Raw genomic sequence first — 20,768 nt, 5'->3', positions numbered from 1 at the left:
ATAGCCACGCAAGTCAGCCCCTGGCACTGTGAATCTGAAGGTGGCACCAGAGAAAAGACCGTCTTCTTGCCAAAATCAAACAGCTGATAAAATGTCAACATATGTGCCCTAAGCAAGGTGACGCCATGTTTACAGTTTTTTTTTCTAGTAAGCAGAAAAAAAATTCCACAATAAACTGCACGACATTAAACACGAGAGTAATGTCCTGCAGCGCTCATTAACACAGCGTACCAGACACCAGAATGTCCCCGAAGGTCTCTGACACTGAACGTGACCTGATGACCAGACAGTTTCATGAGAGGTGGATGAGAGATGATTTTTGTGGAGTTTGACATGACTTCCTGTTTAATCTCCAGGTATACAGGAAAGGATTTATCCTCTGTTGTCAAGGCTTGGCAGAGTGTGCAACAGCCCAGGGGCCCCAGACTTTCAGGAGCCCAAAAAGCTTATCATATCACTTGGATGTACATAATTTGATTGATTGCAAAACTTGTACCACTGAAAAAGAATAGGTCCTCCATCTTGTGGTTCTCCTCTCATAGAATAAACCTGGAGCTCATTTGTCACAAAGTGTTTTATCAAACTGCTTTGTTGGCAACCAACAACTATTTCCATTAGACACTTATTTTCTCTGATAATTGATTGATTGATCAGTGAATAAAATGTCAGAACATAGTGGAAAGATTATTGCCTGAGGACCAATTTAACATACTCAAACTGTTTTCTTTTATCTGACCAACAGTCAGTGGTGCTTGGGGAAATAATGGACCTGCCATGTACAGTGGCACAAAAACAGCTTTCTGCCTCAGGGCCTCGCAGGATGTTAATCCGGTCATGTCTGTGCTCCATTTAAACATCAATATATTTTACACTGGACCTGTGTTGGACCAACACACCAGACATAAGACGATCAGAAATCATGATTGCTTGTGGCAGCAGAGCTAAAAACATGTCATGTATCTGCTGTGACGACCTGCAGGATTGCAGATGCGCAGCCAGTGTACCTGTACGTTGACGTCAGCCCCATTGTTGACCAGGAACTCCAGGCAGAGCGCTCCGTGTGTGGAGGCGGCGGCAAAGTGCAGCGGGGTGAAGCCCTTGTTGTTGGGCTGGCTAACATTGGCACCATAGTCGATGAGCTCGCTGACGACGGCGTCCTGACCATTGAAGCAGGCCACGTGGAGTGCTGTGTTCCCAAACGCGTTGGACTCGTCTATCTGTTGTCAGAGAAAACAAGACCTGCTGTTATGGCCGAGGAAAGTTGAATGACAATGAGTGAATGTGTGTGTGTCCAGCTTGTGAATGCTTCCATAATAAGTGCTATTGTGTTAGTTAAACAGGGACTATGTGTTATTTTCTTAGAGTGTGAATCAGAATGAGACAGTGAATAAGTGTGTGTGGATTTTAGACGCTGGGAGTGAGAATGTTTGGAAAGTGAGAACATTTCTGGCCCGTCCTCTCTTTGGGACAGACCTTAGGGAATGCATTACGTAAACAAGGGTCCTCACAAGTATAAAAAGACGTGTGTGTGTGTGTGTGTGTGTGTGTGTGTGTGTGTGTGTGTGTGTGTGTCTCCTGACCTCCACAGCCAGGTTGAGTAGGTGTTTGACCACAGCTATCTGTCCACTGGAGGCTGCTGTGTGGAGGGGAGTGTATCCCCGTTTGTCTTTACAGCTGATCTCCGCCCCCTGACTCACCAGCAGACACACCACATCCAAATGACCTGCAGGGGGCGCATCAGAGGACAGTTTACAAACCAGAGTGAGACTACAGCTGATAGATAAACTTAACCACACCAGAAGGAACACTGAAGCTGTTCTCTGACAAATCTCTGATTCTGCCTCACATCACAGACAGAATAACTACAAACTGTGAATAGACCGTATTGTTGTATATGTTGTATGTTAGTGACAGTTACAGATTAGTCTGCTGATTGTTTTCTCATTGTTTTTTTTAAATCACACACTTCACACAAAAAAATGTGAAAAATGGCAGACACAGATTGTCATCAGATTGTTTGTTTGCTGTCACATAAAAACAAAAAAGCATCAAATCCTCATGTTGGAGATTGAAAAATGACTCAAACTATCAAGTAACAAAACTGGTGCCAATTAATTTTTTTCAATTGATAGTTTCAGTTGTAGTGCATACATACTGACATGCTGAAGAACCAGGATGGTGACTCTAACAGTCATTGAGTGTGGAATTATGGACACCAACAGCGTATTTTTAAACTTGTGAAAATGAGCCAAGAAGGGAGGACAAGTCTTCAGCAGAGGGGGCAAGTGGAGCAAAACATTCATTCATTCATGATCTATACTGCTTATCTGTTAAAGGTCACAGGGGGCTGAAGCCAATCCCAGCTGACATTGGGTGAGAGGCAGGGTACACCCTGTATGGATCACCAGTCCATCGCAGGGCCAACATATACAGACAAACAACCAGTCACACTCACATTCACTCCTATGGCCAATTCTGTTGCCTCGCTGTGAGGCAACAGTGCTAACCACTGCACCACCGTGCCACCGCAAAACAGCCAGCGGATATTTTGGCATTTGAGCCAACACTATCCTGTCTAAATTTACTGTGTACACAGTGTACTAGCTGAAGTATCTGATTTGAGATATACTGTGTGTATGTACTTCATTCTGTCCTGTTAAATGTGCAAAAAAAGATAATTTTCTAAGCACATCTGCAATGATCTGCTTCCAAGAAGTAAAGGCATGATGTGTGATATGCTTTTAACAAACTCTGTCTGTCTCTTACCCATGAAAGCTGCCCAGTGCAGCGCCCGGCCATCCTTCTTATCAAAAGCGTTGATGTTGGCTCCCTTAGCGAGGAGGAGGTTTACCATCTGACAGCGAGAGAGGGGAGGGTAATATTAGACATATATATGTGTGTTTGGATGTTTATATGTGGGCAGCAGGTATAGTATGTGTGCGTACAAGTATAAATGTTGTTGTGGGTGATGGTCTTTATATAACTGCATCGTGAATACATCTCATCACTTGGCTCAGTTGTTGCATAAACACTCTGAAGAATGTCAAGCAAAAATAGAAAAGCTGTCCATTCAGCTTGGCTTCAGAAATTTGCCGCCTCTCATTGTTAATTTTAGATTCAGCACATTTGTGAATGATACTATCTAAGGAGAGGAGCGTCTCAGAATGAACAGCCCACTTAATAACCCCAGTGATACAGCTGCACTCGCCCACCTGTTTCCTTTAACTAGGCTACTCAACCAAAACAACACAAAGGACCGTTACATCACAGCCTGTTTACTGGTGAACTTCACCAACGTGACAGAAGAAAGGATGCAAATCATATCATTTTACTGAACACTTCTTGCACTTAAAAATCAGCAGTACCTCAGTGTGGCCGTTAAGGGCAGCGTGGTGCAGGGCGGTGCGTCCTCCACGGTCCGACACGTTGACACTGCTCAGCAGTGGGATGATGACCTCGGCGCATCGCAACGCGTTATTGGCTGCGGCGACGTGCAGCGGTGTCTGCCAGTTCTTGTCCCGAGCGTTCACATCAGCCGAGTGGCGGATCAGAACTCGCACAGCCTCCTGAGGAAGACGGTATAAGAGAGTGTGGATTTTATGGATGTAGAAACAAATTATATAGATCTGACTGAACTGATGAAAGATGTAATTAATCACTCAGGATTTTTATGCATAGACAGGATTTCAGTGTTGTGAAACATGCTGCAACATTAAAACATTGCACTAAGAAAATTAATCTCTTTCCAGAAACAGTAGGATCATTACTGTAAACAGAGACATCTTTTATACAGAGATTCCACTATATTGCCATTAAGAGCAGCCATTATTATCTCATTATGCCGCCTTTGCTTGCTTACACTGAATAAAACAGTGGAATGCCACACCCATGAGTGATTTCTGACAGTATGCAGAAACAGCTGAATAAGACGTGTGACACAACATGAGGCGTCACACAACAGCATCAGCTCTCAGTTTTATACAGATGTGAGTTCGGCTCTGTGATTATCTACACTGCCAGCTTAAAGATGGAACAACAATTTCTCCTTATTCTGTGTTTGAACCTTTAATACAGGACGGCCTCCTCACAAATTCCAATTTACGACATTTTCTTTGTGAATCCAGGTTGTATAAAATGTATGTTTTGCCTGTAACATGTATGTATCATGTAGTGTGATTCTTGGAAACCACAGTAATGTGAATGAATAAATGAATGGAGTGATTTCAGACACAGCCTTAGACTAGTAATCGATCCACAACAACATTCTTTCATAAAGTATATTCCTACACTGTAGACTTGTAAAAGGCGTTGCATGTTTGTAGTTATTCCATACATGTTGAATTACCTGTTTGGACAGTGAGGGTGAGATGTGACTACATGGTCTGAGGGCGGAGTGCAGGGAGGGAGAGACTAAAAAATGCTGACTAACATAGTCTGTCTGTTTTCTGGTAAATATCACAACCTCTTTGACACCTTTGTCCCAGTGAGGCTCTCTCACTGCGTTTTGTGTGTGTGTGTGTGTGTGCACGTGCTTACTTCGCTTCGAGATGCCACAGCGCGATGGAGAGGGGTGAGCCACATATTATCTTTGGCATTGACCCGTGCCCCTGCAGAATGGAAAGAGGAGGGATAAACATAGCTGAGAGAATGTTTATCACCAACACCAACTTCTTTACTCACAAATGTGTGAAAAAGTAACTGCTGACATATTAGATGAACTGTATCACTGGTTTAAATTCGCACATCAAGAACAGCCCTCACTACATCTAAAAGGATGAAGATAGCAGCATTCAATATTTTTTATTATTTCCAATATAATCCATGAAAAGACTAAAACCAACAAGATTTGATTCATTTTGTCTGTGTATCACCTTTGTGCCATAAAGCTCCACTGATGTCTGAAAATTTGTGTTAGTAAAATACATATACTAACATATAAATGAGTGTGTTCTTTTCATTACCACGAACACACACTCCCAGATAATATTTCTAGCGAGCCAGTTCTGACCCACAGGCTGCCTGTTGCTGGCTGTAGATTATTTTGACTCAATTCCACATACACCTTCCTGCTGCCATAAATACTCACCATGTGTGTTATTCCGTGGCTAAATATAGTCCCCAACAAATACTCTATTTACTCCTGTTTGAGTAACATTTGCTGAAAACTACAGTGACCAACTGTTTTAGTTGATTAATTACCTCTGAAAAAATGAAACTATATATTTGTGACCATTTATTTATTATATTATACATATATTATTATATTTATTTATTTATTTATTTCCATGCTGAGAACAAATGGTCTAACTGAGAGGGTATTGGACTGAACACATTGTTAGTTGCTGGGATATAGAGATTCATACCCAAGATGGACGGAAGGAGAAACACACCTGTTTTCAAACATTATGAAAGACTTGGATATATAATACACTTAGAAAGGGTGTAGCTGCAAGATGTAGGTCATTGAGGTGTTACGCACGCCTGCATGTAATTGGGAATATACATTTTCATTACCCAAGTAAATAGCTTAGTAGGAGCATTTCGGAATGAGGGCAAAAACCAGAATATTTTGCACATGTTAACACAGTGAGTGAGGAGAGAGCAGAGGGGAACAAGAGACTGAGTTTACCAGAGAGGATGAGGAGCTCGGTGATCTCAGCATCGCCCAGGAAGGCTGCTGCATGCAGCGGGGTGCGCTTCTCTGCATCCTGAGGGAGAGGAAGTCAGACAGTTGGTACTGGCTTGTAATAACATGAACACATGCTGAGGTTTCAAGCTTGACCTGCAGCTGCTCTTATTCTAAGGTACTGTGGTTTAAGAGTGGGGCTGGACAGTGGTGAAGTCCTGCATTTAAATTTGTTAAGTAACAGTATATAAGTATTAGCACCTAATTTTACAGCAGGTAACGTTGTGGGGTGATTTTAATAACTTCATATTCTGTTGAGAAGCTTGTGAATTCCTGGATCAATAAAGTTTTATCTTAACCTCAAATAATACACCATAATTTATTAGTTGATTATTTTTTATATTATCAGTTTGAGCCTCTAACTTAAACAAAACTAAATGTACTGTAACTAAATGCAGTGGAGTAAAAAGTACAGTTTCTCTCTCTGAAAGGTAGAAGTGTCTTAAATGGAAATTCTACGTGTTTATACAAATCCCAATACAGTGCCCCAGTATTAAAACACACACCAGAAAACAAAACCACCTTTAGATTCACTTTTTCCTGAAATTAGAGCTGGAATACATTTTTCCTACAATAAGCAATACACAAACTTGATTCCAACAAATACTCAAAAAGTATTGAGGTTTAATCTGCAGCTTTAGTCAAGGGTGTCCATTAAATGCACTATACCATTAAAAACTCCAACCCTTTCACACACACAGCTGGTTGTTACACATCAGTAATCCAAGAATACAAGAGGCCAAACAGAAGAGGCTGTGATATCAGTTCACAGATGATGAGCTGAGGATCAGTGACAGTGTCAACGCGCCCATTGTTCCTCTCACTGAGCACAAAAACGCATTCTTATTTTTGTCACTTGTGGAATAAGAGTGGCACTCCCTGTTTTCATCACTGGTGGGGTCCTCCTTGACATACTTCTTGTTTGCAGCTCTTGTGGGGTCCCCTTTCACACACAACACTTCTGGGGACCACACATGCACAGAATCCCCATCCCAATGACCACCATCATGTGACCGGGCCAAGTGCAGCCCTCTCCAACAAAAACACATCTGAAGTGGACAATGACAGTGACGTGGGAGCTTCCAACATAGCAGATCCATTCAAATATGACATAGAGGAGAGCAGGACAGCAGACCAGACCACATCCTGTGCTGCCCTGGTACAAATATGTGTAATGAATCTGTACCCACATGAGCTGATGTAAATAAACACGCGTTCTGAACTTTGGCTTTACTGACTCTTGACCTGTGGCCCTCCGCTCCCTTCACCCTTGGGTGCTGGTTACTGCAGGAAGTGGGGGATGAAATGGGAGCTTTAGTTTCCTAAAAACTGAATCTGAGCACGGATGCAGTGGAGAAAAGCAACTTTTGACCTACGCATGGATCTGGATTTGGGAATAAATATGCACTACTGTCGCATCAGCTATTTGTAAAATCCCATAAAATCATACAGGATCTCTGTGTTGATAAATTCATGTGTTATCTAAATTTGGTTGCACAGATAATTCTAATTTGGACCTCATAAACTTGTCATTTTATTTTGTAAGTTGACTTTGATTATGAGATAAAGAAGAATTATGCAATTATGAGATCTTGATAGAGATGCAGTGGATCCTCACCAGAGCATTGATGTCTTCAGACTTGTATATGAGCATACGGATCTCTTCAGGGTCTCCACTGAAGATCGCCTGGATGAGAGGAGGCTGGGGGGGGGGGGAAGACAAGAGTGGAGAGACATTAAGCAACACATGACCAGAGGCAACATGTAAGACATGCAAGTACACATGATCAATTTAAACGGTCAGTGAACTGATCAACGTGAGGAGACGTGACAAAACGACATATTAGGGAGAATATTTCCTGGACATTACACAAGAGGAGACTGAGCATGATCCTTCCCACGGTATGGAAAACTGACTCTGTGTGTGTGTGTCTGTGTGTGTGGAGGAGCAGCTGCTTGACTTTAAGCTGCTGTGTTTACAAAAGATGAAGCAGAGAGGGCTACTATGAGCATGGACGGACTATGAGAAAATGGGCCCCTGGGCACAGACCTGACTGAAACTGAATCTTTGAGGTTGCTTTGCATCTATATTTAGTTGCTTTGTGTCTCTTTGCAATCGTTTTGTGTCTCTTATAGTTGTTTTGTATCTCTTTGTGGTTGTTTTGCATCTATTTTTGTCTTGTTTTTTGTCTTTGTAGTCATTTTGTGTCTAGTCACACTCGTTTTGAGTCTCTCTGTGCTCATTTTGCGTCCCTTTGTGGGTGTTTTGCATCTGTTTGTACTCATTTGTGTCTCTCTGCAGTAAGAAATATTAACAGTCACTTCACACAAAGGTTCTAGTTCAGGGGGCCTCTGACCCCTTGAACCCGTGGACCTGGGTCCTCTCACTAGTCTTTCCTTGACTACAAGACTGTAACACTACTCTGCATAAAAAATGTTCTTTAGTACCAACAGGACTGACCAAAATATCTGCTGCCACACAGAGAAACTGTTGTAGAAAATCCTTTGTAGATATAGATCATTGAAATGAAACGTCTGTGCAGAGGAGAGGCTTTAATGAAGGGCACTGTGTAGAAGTGGTGTCTCTGAGGCCCTTATTTTCTTTCATGGATCACAGATATGAGGTAAATAGAGGCCCTAGAAACACACAAAGCAGTGTAGGTTTTTCAGGAACAGAGGCAGGCGAGGGGTAAAAAAAGAAAAAACCTGCAGTGCAACATCTTCAGTCGACATGAGGGTCACCAACAACATGTCAGCGACCATACAAGCATTCATGCAAGTTGTATTATACGTCCTTCATTCATTTCTAACTGATCTGACAATCAGACAGCTACACTGATTCTCTCCCATAAAACCGTTAATGTCTGCAGGGACAGAGAAGTAGGCTGCAGGTTAGATACGTGTTACTGATGAATCAGATCGAGCAGCAGGCCTCACTTGACTTCCTGTGTGTTTTTCTGCCACCTCCTGCCTCACTTCCTGTTGCACAGTCTCTCCTTCTCAGAAACAAGAGAGAGGAACCGCAGAGCAGCTTTTCACTTCTGCTTTAAAAAAAGCACAAAACGACACCACTTCCTCATCTGACCTTTTTCCCCCTTTGAATTTAACTCTGGTCTAATGCCACATCATCACATTATCTTACTCCAACTGTTGGTGACCATCATGGAAGGCAGGTGTTGTTTAAAAATTTTTAGACACAGGTCTCAGAGTTTTTGCACAAAAACTTTTTTTTCATTATTCCATAGTGTGAATCTGTTGTTCCACAAAAACCTTTTTTCTCTTATTTAATAAAACAAGATAAACTGTTGTTGTGTCTTAGCTTTGCCTACATAAGACATAAGAATTATCATTTAGATCAGTAACTATCTGACCAAAGAATGAAGAGTCTCTACAGACTCCTGTCTAAGAAATAGTCCAATACACAATTCACTTAAATGTCAAATTGGTGTTTTTACACTTTATCTTTGTACAGATTATACAAAAAAGAGCCAGGCTAGCTGTTTCTCCCCATTTCCAGTCTTTATGCTAAGCTAAGCTAACCTCTCTGCTCCTGGCTGCAGCTTAGTATTTACTGCTCAGATACGAGTGAGGTATCTTATCTTCTCACCCAACTCTCAACAAGAAAGCAAATTAGTGCATTTCCAAAAATGTCAAACTATTCTCTAAACAAAAGTTACACACAAAGTACAAGAATGTTTATGCAAAGTATATACTTTATTGATCCAGAAAGGGATTTTAATGGCTGGAGGACCAAGTTCACAGGAAAACAGTAGGTTAGGTTCGGGTGATTTAACAATTATAGCAGCCACCTGTGACTGCTTTTGGGTGAGCAGGCAATTTTAGTTATTTCATTTTGCTAATTTAATGGTCTGTCGCCTTGAAATTTCAACTTGGTGAATAATTAACCTGTGAATTCAAAACTATATAGGAACTGGCAGTTGGAGTTGGGCCATATCATGCTTGTCCTTGTTACACTGATTTCCTTCCTAAACAAAACAGGGCAGTGACTAAGTGACAATAAAGCCATCTTTAGTGGCTTCTGTCTGATTGATAAGTCATAAATCATATTTGAGAATCAGATCAAAAATTGTAAGTGAGGAAAGGCACCTTGATCGTTTAAAAGCAGATGTTATTCCACCTGTTTGTTCATTTGAAAGCTACAGACAGAGGCATCCTTCATCAAACACCATTGGGCAATTCTTCAAATAGACAGCTGGTCAACCTGTGTTTACCTGCAAAGATATATTAGGAATTGCTGGTTGTTGGACAAGCGGTGGCTGGCTACAGTAGGTAACTGAAGCTGTAATTATTACTTAGGTGAGGGGCAAAGATTGAAAACAATGACCTGAGCACATAATGTTATAAATCACTCCTTCTCTCCTAGAGAAATAAATGCAGTCCAAATGGGTTTTAATAATGTAACCAACACTCCTGTGTCATTTTTGGGTGCTCAGCAATCCCTTTTCCACACCTTAACCTTCCCCTGGAGGTCAAACTTCCATATATTCTTGCACCGAAAAATAATTTCACACCACCTAATGAGGCAGAAAGTATCACCAAAGAGGAATAACATGGGTGACAGGAGAGAGAAGATGGTTGAGGAATCGACCCTCACTGTTTTCTCCTGGTGATCAGCCAACAAACACATTTTCATTTAATTTCAAAGCTAGTAGTGATTCAGGTTTAATCAGTGTTTACTTGTGCAGAGCTGATAAGAGAGGGAAAGAGGAAGGACATATTTAAGGGTAGAGAGTAGTGGACGAGGTCCCAGCTGGAAAGAGAGAGAAAGGGAGGGGTGGGGGAGGCGGGCTGTGCTTTTAAAGAAGCAGCCAACATTTGGCAGCATATGGCCTCTTTAGCTATGCCTTTCTTTCTAAGTGCTCCACATGCACACACACACACATTACTGCGAGTCTACGTGCACAGAAACACACACACTCAGCTGGCATCAGTCCCTCGTCACAGTGCTATGTCTGTGATAACCACAGGGAGCTGGGGAGACTGGTGTTGGCACAAGACAGGGAAGGAGATTTAGGGAATAAGTGAAAGTGTCTGTGCACGGCCTCAAACACACACCAGCACCTACACACCAACCAACACCAGATTACTGAGTCCCATAAATATTTTAGGCATGTCATCATCAACATATCAGCCAATAATTGTTTGGCCATGGTCCATCAAAATTTTACAGTTAATGTCAAAGATATTAAAAGTAACAGTACTTTTTAGTAGTAAACTTGAACAGATTTAAGTTACTAAGTGCTAACCACAAACAAAATTAAAAAACAGTAAATGAGAATCATGAGATAATAGCCAAATGTACAATAAAATATGTATTTCTGCATTTATTTCTGTACATCTGTCTACATATATGTCAATATAAAATATACTGTATACCCAAAAAAACCATTGTCCAATCACAGCTTTATAACCATAACTAGGCCTGTCAAGCTTTGTAGTAGTAAAAGTGAAACTCTGTACAAAGAGAATGGAGGGATGTGGGTTTTTTTATTGCCTTTCCAACATGTATAAGAGACTGCCTACTGCTAACATTAGCATGCCTGGCTAACTATTACTACATATGACTTTGCAAGTCACATCTGTTCATTCTCATTCTTATCTAAATGTGAAAAAATATGAAAAATATTACTCATGTATTAATCATGTATAGCCATAATATAGATAACACATGAGGGTTAGTTGGAGTCAAAAATCCCAAAGGTTTAAATTTCTTACAGCAGCTACTGTAGTAGAGCTGATTTGTGTTAGAATACAAAGTAAACTGCAAAAACACACTTCATTTTTTCACAAATACTGATGAATGAAACGCTGAGTGAGAGATTACAGATAGTGGAGCAGACACTCACCCGGATGTGATGTCAGGACTTCCGCTCTCCATACTGGTCTTGCTGATTTATCAGTCAGCCCTGCAGGCTATCTAACAATATCTCAAAACATAAGCGCTCATTGTTGAGCCTCACACTCATATTTCCACACAGTAACACTGGTAAACATTTCTCCTTCGCCTAACCAGTGTCACACAAAGCCTGTTAGTAACCCATAACAATAAGAACTGTTTACTGTAGGGTTACCTCTGGTCTCTAAGGAACTAAGTCAGGACCCTGCTGATACAAGTGGCAGCACATACAGATTTCCCCTTCTATCCTATGCAAACTTCCTCCATCAGATTAACCCTGTTTTCATTCCACCGTTAAGCTGCAAACATACACAGAAAGAGAAACTTGCAACACATAAACATCACGTCCCAACAGTACTTCAAAAAAGAAAGCCTCACTTCATCTCACGCCTGAGGTGACGGGCCTCTAACTGGCTCATCTCCCTCCCCTCAGGGTCAGCGACACACTTCTGCTACCTCCTAACAGCGACAAGCTAAAATCAAAACCCTCCTTTCTGCATGATATCATTCTCTCAAAGTGCCTTAAGAGCAAGAGAGAGGTCTGAATGTTTCACCTGCCTGAAACAGACGAAGGAAACAATAGAGGAAACCTGCATTAAAAACAAGAGTAAAAGAGAAAAAACACAGGAAAGCTGATAAGTGCACATGCACACTTCCACTACAGGGACACACTCGCTGTCCATACACACAGCAGTGCTGTGGCGGAAAGTCAAAAGTCAACAACTTCCTGTACTTCCTTTGTATGCTGTTTAGTGGAAACATGGATATTTCTGCCCAGAAAAGCCCTTCAGCTCAGTATTAGGTATGTAAACATTACTACCATGAAAAACTAGGAGAAAATGCAGCTTAGCAAAAATACATCAGTAGTTTGAGCTTATGTACAAAAAAACCCGCTGCATAAACCAATTTTGACCTTCCTGTCTCTTCACCAGGGTGACCTCTGACCTTTTCCAGACTAAGCGGTTTTCTCCCTAGTTAGACAACTTTGTATTTTAACTGGGCAGGTAGTTTTTATATCATCTGGCTGGTTTCAACCTACAGAAAGTTAAGAGAGGTTTAAACTGTAGGGAGTTCTGCAGGGAGAGACGTGAGTCAAACACACAGGTGTATGCAGGTGTTTTAAAAACAATCGGAAGTTAGTTACTTTAGTTTCTTATCAACAAGATCAACAGCTGCAGCAGCAGTGACTCAGCTCATGGATGCATTTAAGAGAGGCTACTTAAAACCATTAGAAAAACACTCACGCCATATCCCAATACATCGGCTCCTCCTCTGCTCTGATTAGTTTGAGCAGAATAATTGAGTGAATAAGGCCTACAATTATTTTGTAAGTGCTTCTATCACATTTTTGTCTGTAGTTCCCGGCTGTATATAACAATAACTCTTAGTAATATGACCAATCAATTAACATGATCTGGACCCATGTATGGATTACTGAACAGGCCTACAGTGCACAGGCCCGGGGGCCTGAGGGGTAAGGTCAGAGCCTCTGTATGAAGTGAGACTGAATACCTCTTGTTTGAATGTCAAAGAGTTCAGTTAAAATATTACAAATACAGAAACCACAACAGAACGTTGTGAAACAACCACAAAGAGGCACAAAATGAGAACAGACACAAAACAACCGCAGAGAGGCACAAAAAGTCAGTAAATGACCACAAAGAGACACAAAATGACCAAAAGCCACCAAACTACATTGAGACCAAAATCACCTCAAAAAGTTGCAAAATAATCACAGCAAGAAGCAAAGTGACTATTGAGCCTATAAAAAGACAAAAGTTCTAAGTTTATAAATGAAAAGTAAGACTTTTTTGAATTCGGTGCTTCTTGTGAATTGACGCTATATAAATAAAATTTGACTTGACTTGACTTAAAACTTTTTACTGCAGATACTCTGAGCACCTACAAAACCTCCCTGTTACAGGACTTATTTCAGGCTACATTAACAAGCTGAGTATAACTCACTACCATAGGTTAAAAAAGGATCTTACAAGCAGATTTTCATGTGACCCACTCTTGATCAGCACATGATGAAAGACAGCAAAAAAGGGAAAACATCTATAAGCCACTGAGCCGTCTGCTGAGCTGAGGCATCCAGTTATCATCAGACATCATCAGCATGTTGTCTGAACATAACAGGAAGTCCCACAGTTGTGAGTTACATAATAAAAAAAATGTTCTTCCCCTCCTTGAAGTCAACGACAGATCTGATATGACTGGACTGACGAAGGTGCATCAGATCAGGGATTTCTACCGAGGCATGTTGGTGTCTCTTCAAACACCAGCCACCTTTTCATGGGTAGGTTCACCATGATCATCTTTCAAAACAGGTGGAACCTTCAACACGAGGCTGTGAGTTTACAGAAGTGAGAGAAAACCGGTTCCCAAATTGAGGTCTAGGGACCTCTAGAGTGGCTCTCACCCTGGTAACATCACATATTCATTTTAGAGCTGCAACGATTAGACAATTAATCTAGGAAGAAATAAAACTGGTAACTCAACTCGTTTTAGCTACAAAATGTAAAGATGTGCTGCTTTTTTGGACGGTAAATGAAATATCTTTGAATTTTTAACTAACAAAACAAGAAAAAAAACAGCAGGTGAGAGGAAATATTTAAGATTTCTGTGAATTAACTTTAAGACCTTTTAATACCTTCTAAGGCCTTTGTTGAGTAAACTGAATTCAATGGTTTTTAAGACAAGGCCTGTAAAAACCCTACAGAGGTCGGACATCACCCCACAGATGGAAAGAACAAGATGTGTGAATGCACTGTTTTCAACTCCTGTGATCAATATTTTTCACTATCTTCTGAAAATTACTGAGACAATAAACTGGTTAGTATATTAGTTGCTGATTCTTTTTTAGACAATCGCCTAATTGTTTAACTGACAGCTTCAGATTCAGTCATTTTTCAAGTAAAAATCACCAAACTTTGTCTGGCTCCAGCTTCTCAAATGTGAGGATCTGATCCTTTTCTTTGTCATATATGATAGAAATTCAAAAATGATTAATTGAGATAATAATCAGCAGATGAATCCATGATGAAAATCACTGTTAGTTGCCAGAAACACTGCTATTTATCTCAACCAGACTCCACTGACATTTTACCTCACAGAACACAGGAGTTGCTGCAATACTGCTGCCTGAACTGGTTAGTTTGTTTGTGTGGTACTTTTACTTATGTAAAAGATCTGAATACTTACACACACAAGAACACAAAAGAACTACATGATCAAAGCAGTGGTATTCCAGCAGCTCCTGTGTTCTGTGAGGTAAAATTACTGTTTTTGTCAAAGGAGTCTGATAGTGATACAGCAGTGTTTAGATAAAAAGAATCTTACTCTTTAATACAAAGGTCTATCTCTGTAGGAATCCTATCCATAATGTTGTCAGACACTTATAATATCAATCTGAGCCTGTCAATACAAAAACAGGCACTTTAGTGGACCTCTTCAGACAGTTGCCTATTGAATTACACTGAAGCAGCTGTTTGCAGTGGCCAGGTCCAGTGTTCTTACTCAATACTGAACCAGTTCCAACGATTTTGCCTCTATCAATCACATGGGAAAATAAGTCCCAAATTCAAAACTTCTGCAGTTGTCCCTTAATATTTGAGATTGAAAGTGTGGAACTCTGCTGGGGAGGGTCATGTGACACAACAGAAAGTTCCTTCAGATTCAGCTACTCAGTAGACCTTGTGGTGAGATTGTTGAGTCAGCCTCTCAAATATGTCTCCTTGGTATAAAATCTTATCAAAAAGCGATTTTTTGGTTTGCATTTGGAGGTTCCTCTCAAGAAACACAGCACCAATCTGTGCTACAGATTACAGCACTGTAAGAAGACACAGTAAATCTGCATTTGGCTCCAGCCACATCTTCATTATTGACAGTGGTGGAGAAAGTATCCAGATCATTTAAAAGGACTAATAAGTCCTGCACTGAAAATGTTATTTAAGTATTTGAGTATAGACAGGAAAATTAGACACACTTTAAATCAGTCAATTAACACATTTGTTGTTATTTCATAAAGTGCCATGTATAGTGGGGGTTAAAAGGGGTCCAACAACAAATGTCCAGGGGAGGAGGTTCATCCTGCCATGTGGACTAATTGATTTATTTAAAGCTGTTAAGTAGTTCTGCTGCAGTAAAAAGTACAACACAGAGTAGTTGCACCAATTGGAAATATTCAAGACAAGTACAGATTTGCATCTACTTGAGTAGATGTACTTAGTTATTCTCCTCCCCTGGTTATTGAGGACATTTGATGTGTGCAGCTTGCGGAAGAAAACTGAGCAGGAAGTATCTGAGAAGTGGGCTGTCCTAATTAGAACAGAACACCGAAAATTAATTTTAGCCAAAAACTCAAGACATTAACGCTCAGTTTTCTGAATGTTTTCTAGTTCACAGACCTGCTGCAGAGAAATGCATGTTTGATTTCACTGTCTGACTGGAAGCACAAGTGGAAACACAAAGAGAAAGTGCGATATTTAAACAAAACGCATGAACCCTAAACAGACGATATTAGTGTAAAATGCTGTGGTGCCTGTTTAGAGGCTAAGCTAACAGCAGCTAGCAGATGTACCTGGTCGGCCAGTTTGAGGACAGCCATCTCTGGGTCAGCTCCGGCTGCTCATCCACTTCCTCCGACACCGCAGCACCATGCACGGTGCGATGCTGCTGCTCGACCCGGGCTCCCCCTCTCGCTTTTCTCCGCTCTCCCTCCTTTCTTCACTTCACTAATGTATATGGCTTCTTGTAGCTCCCTAGCAGACTCACAGGCGGACGATATTGATGATGAAGGCCGGGCCGAGCACCAGGGCCATCAGCCCCGCTCCACTGGTGCTATGTGCGGCGACGCTGCCGAGCCGAGGCGGCCGCTCGGAGTCGCGGGGAGGCGGGGAAGCAGGAACAGGCGCTTGACCCACCGGTGTAAACAATCCTCATTTATGGCTGCTGTTTCTGCTGCTGCTGTCTGTGCTGCACGGAGGTCCCCGGCGACCTTCTGAGCCATACACCACCCACAGAAGCCTCCCTCCTCCCCGGTCTGCAAAAACACAAGCCTCCCGGAGAGGCAGCCAGACAGCTGAACACAGATTTCACAGGAAGTCGGTGCCTGTCTCTCCTCCTCTCAGATGCAGAAGTGGAGGAGAAGCTGCTTCCTCAGCATCAACAGCAACCAGCAGCCCTCCTCGCTGCTGCCACCCACTGGAAACAACTGCATCATCCAAAAATAATAAAACATGGTGCATGAAAAATGAATAGGCACACAGATGTAGTGGAATGTAAAGAGACCACTCTCACAGACTGATGCGGGTTATATGAGGATTAGATCTCTTTTAAAGGGGCATGCCACTGTTTTTCCTCTGTAAAGTACAATTATGGCGGCCCTGAGGTGTAAAACACAATGATACAGGACCAAATAAAGGATCAGTGTGTAACGTATCTTGTCGATGTAGTAGTTGAACACCTGACAGCCACTAGACACTCTGAGAAGCCTGGAAGGGAGAGGTGAGGGGATGGGTAGTGTCTATCGTTTTTCCACCGCATGAATCAACGCCCACTTCTGTATGACGAAAGCCTCGACAGCAGCATTCCCATGGGGACCGCTGGACTGCATAAAAACGAATATTATTAATATTATTAGATTAGATTGATTTTTGACCATGGAGGTATGCATAGACTGTATCTGAGCAAGGTTATAAACAGAGCCTGCTGTCCACTGTCACCATCCACATATACATGTCACACATATATGCCAGGTGGCTACGCCAACTATGGCAGATGTTTGTGATCTGTAGTCTTCTGACTTAAACCTGTGTTGACATCATCAACAGATTAGTTACCTGAGGTCTGTGTAACTATGATCGTCAGTCATCTTTGAACAGTGCTGTTTTCCAAATAACTGTAGCTGTCAGCTGTTTCACTGGAACCACAACAACAGTGAAAAGCAACATTTTATTTCATAACATTTCTGAAAACAAATTATTTTAGGAAACATTTTTGCTTTGGTTGATTGGAAAGAGCAAAGGTCAATTCAGAGTATATTCAATATTTGTTAGAATTTTGCATAAGTGAAACTGACCAAATGGTCGTTATGTGCAAATGATATGTACCATCAGTAAGTACAATTAGAAAAGCTGTTTATAGAATGGGCTGAGAATCTGTTACAGCCTTAAATTTAAAATCCAACAGGTCTCCCTTCACAGCAGTTTTTAGGCCAAGGATAGTGGTATACACTGTAGTTCATGAATTGTGTATTTACCCAGTATATTTTTGGTGGAGTGCACACACACAGCTGTATCAGAGACACCACCATGTGTTTTTCATGGTTCACTGTCTTCATGGAGATGCATTCCAAAGGTTATGAAGGAAGGAAACTGGAGAAGAGGCCTGTTATTGCACCACATCTGGAAGAAAACAACATCAAAACTTTACAGGTCAGGATGTTTTCCACTTGGTCCAGACTGAAATACCTCAACAACTATTTGATGGATTGGCATGAAACTTTATAAGGACAATCATAGTTCCCAGAGGATGAATCCTAATGACTTTGGTGATCTTCTGACTTCCTCTGTGAGATATCCAGTGGTAGAGGATCAGATCATTTGCTTAAATGAAAGTACAACTCTGGTGCAAGAAAAGGTCCTGCACTGAATATGGTAACTTATGTATGTAATCAGGAAAATGGACTTAACACATTCAAAGTAAAAGCACTCAGTGCAGGTAAGCTCTGTCCCTTCCTGCAGACAGCTTCTGGTGGAAAAGGTCTTTAACATAGTCCACCACCACCTCCTTGGTGGTGGCCACGTTCAGGAGCAGGTGGTTGTTTCCACACTATGCCTGTAAGTGGTCCACCAGATCCTTGCCCTGTGCCTCCTGTCCATCACTGACTCACCCAACAACTGCAGAGTCATCTAAAAGTTCTTTTACATCAGTAAAGGACCTGGATACTTCGTCCACCTCTGTCTGCTGCAGCCTCACACACAAACACAACAGACTTACTGCCTTCCTCCTCAGAGTAGCAAACCCAGAGCTGGCGTGAGATGGCGTCTGCTGGGGAAATCTGGGTCAAAGCACGAGTCTGGCTGAATGGAGGGAAGGAAGGGAAGAAGAGTGGGGGAGGTTTTTTTTCCCATTGTATGGCTACAAGCGTTCATGCATATATGCAGGATGGACGAGTTGATCTCTGTGCTTTTATTTATAGTGCATCAGCTACTACAGTCAGAGGGAATCCATTACATCCCTTCATTGTTTCACAACACTCATATAATTATTGTTCCTTTATTGAAAATACACAACTTCCAAGGCCTTGAATCTGAAGAGACAACTTCATTGCCTCCATTCTGTCAGACTTAGTTCACCCATATGATGTGAGGGATGAGTTCATCCTAAACAAGACCACCAGCACAGCCAGGCCCCCACGCTTGCTTTATCTGTTGTTATGTCTCAGCAGGATTGTAACAAGGAAACTAGTTTGCTGTGATGCCAGAGCCCAGTCCTCTGTAACAAAACCAACTAACCCAACAACTCACATACAGTGGCTTCAGGAGGTTTTCAGACCCCCTCACTTTTTGCACAATTCATTTCATTGTAGATTTCTTCATAAATGACTACTCACTCAATGACTACTCAATCACCCAGAATGATTAGTAAAAAATAAGTTGAATACATGTTGCAAATTCATCACGAATGAAAAACTGAAATATCTCATCTCAGACTCCTAATTCAGTACTTTGCAGAAGCTTCTTTGGCAGCAGTTAACATCTTAGTCTTCTTGTGTGCCTTTCAAAACTATGTTCCTATGCACGCCTCGTTTCTACATAGCTGTGTGATTTGCGAAACTCCTCCTGTTTTTTTCTTTCAAGAACTCTAATTAATAGCAACGACAGCAACAATAATTAGTAATACGAATAATCAGAAAAATTGTAAACTTTAGGGGCGGGTTTCGGAGAGACCACATGTGCCTTAGCTAACTTCTTGACGGCATATTAAGCTGGTACACACTGGTAGCATATGCTAGCTATGTAACTCATACATTTTGTAACTAAGTATTTCACAAAGCTGGCTACACACCTGTAAGACCACGGTCCTCATACTCAATAAGACTGGATAGCAATGAAGCAGACAAAATTAACTTGTTTCCCATGTCTATCCATCTCAGTTTTTGCAGTGGAATTGCAATTTTCACTTTGCCTTTTTTTTTTTTAATTAATTGCTTATAATTGTGTTGCCCAGATTCAAATGTTTGATGTTTGTTTTTCTACCTTGGCCTGAATTTCCATCCATTTCTACACAACGTGAAAGTTACATAATCTAAAAATATATGTAATTTTATATCAATGTAAATTCTTAACTGGTACTACATTCACTGGTTTATTAGACAAGTAGAAAAAAACTTGATAAACAACACAGGAATTGATTTTTATACAACAAACATTTTATTTGGTTAAATAAAACAATCTAATAAGAACAGAGGAGGTGTGAAACATGGAGAGGGTGTGTACAGCCGATACAGAATCCTATCGATACACAAAAACCCCAAAATAATCCAAATATTTAAAACACTCACGTGACTGCGCTCTATTCCTCAACCAAGGCTTATCTGACCTTGATATTTCCTTACAGGGAACACTCAAAAAAGAGGAAATTAAAAAAAACAAAACAAAAATACATACAGACTCTACAATGTTCCATCTTTTATTTCCCCTAATTTCACACTTATTTCAAATCCAAGATCAATAAGTGGCATCATCAGGGCTGTTAAGCCCCGGGAGAAGACTGACATACAGTTGCTAAATAAAAACCGACTCAGTCCTAAACTGAGATAAGAGATGACGGTGGAGGAGGGTGATGGATGAGAAAAACAAAAGAGCACATAAATTTGTATTTACAAGACGTACTCAAGCTCATAGCGAACATAAATGTTTTTGTCATCGTTGTAGACCTGTGGGTAATGGGCGATGAGGGCGTCCTGTGAGCCAATGTAGATGGAGTTGTAGATCTTCCAGTAGACATCTCTCACCTTCCTGGCTGGATGGAACAAACCCTGAAGAAACAAACACCAGTTAACTCAGTGAGTGAATTTAATGCCCTGAGGTGGAGTGCTGTTTTTTTTGGTTTTGTTTAGTTTGCATTTGGTGTTTTCCTGTGTTTTATGTTGCCCTT

At 41.2% G+C, this 20,768-nt stretch overlaps 2 protein-coding genes and 1 long non-coding RNA gene across 37 annotated transcripts in view; 1 reads left to right on the top strand and 2 right to left on the bottom strand.

Moving 5' to 3' along the window:
• The window catches only part of ankrd44 (ankyrin repeat domain 44), a 33,982-nt gene extending 17,618 nt beyond the window's left edge, over positions 1-16,364 (bottom strand). Inside the window, exons 1-8 of the mRNA XM_018704310.2 lie at positions 16,186-16,364; positions 7,305-7,388; positions 5,630-5,708; positions 4,537-4,607; positions 3,366-3,566; positions 2,767-2,854; positions 1,581-1,723; positions 1,005-1,217 (exon numbers count right to left, since the gene is read on the bottom strand). Coding sequence (XP_018559826.1) covers positions 1,005-1,217; positions 1,581-1,723; positions 2,767-2,854; positions 3,366-3,566; positions 4,537-4,607; positions 5,630-5,708; positions 7,305-7,388; positions 16,186-16,212 — 906 coding nt within the window. The 5' untranslated portion in view covers positions 16,213-16,364. The remainder of the gene's footprint in view (positions 1-1,004; positions 1,218-1,580; positions 1,724-2,766; positions 2,855-3,365; positions 3,567-4,536; positions 4,608-5,629; positions 5,709-7,304; positions 7,389-16,185) is intronic.
• On the top strand, positions 13,247-17,041 carry LOC127139042 (uncharacterized). The gene is made up of 2 exons (XR_007808871.1): positions 13,247-13,902; positions 16,363-17,041. It is a non-coding gene; the product is annotated as an uncharacterized LOC127139042 (long non-coding RNA).
• Positions 17,042-20,018: 2,977 nt separating this feature from the next.
• Positions 20,019-20,768, bottom strand: part of sf3b1 (splicing factor 3b, subunit 1) — a 69,161-nt gene continuing 68,411 nt past the window's right edge. For all 35 annotated transcript variants that reach the window (XM_051078334.1, XM_051078258.1, XM_051078273.1 and 32 more), the window contains one exon: positions 20,019-20,649. In XM_051078334.1, coding sequence (XP_050934291.1) covers positions 20,491-20,649 — 159 coding nt within the window. In that variant the 3' untranslated portion in view covers positions 20,019-20,490. The remainder of the gene's footprint in view (positions 20,650-20,768) is intronic.

This window comes from Lates calcarifer, linkage group LG1 (genome assembly GCF_001640805.2).
Source record: "Lates calcarifer isolate ASB-BC8 linkage group LG1, TLL_Latcal_v3, whole genome shotgun sequence".
NCBI lineage: Eukaryota > Metazoa > Chordata > Actinopteri > Centropomidae > Lates > Lates calcarifer.
The sequence above is the reverse complement of the archived record's forward strand: the minus strand, read 5'-3'. Positions and strand labels throughout refer to the sequence as shown.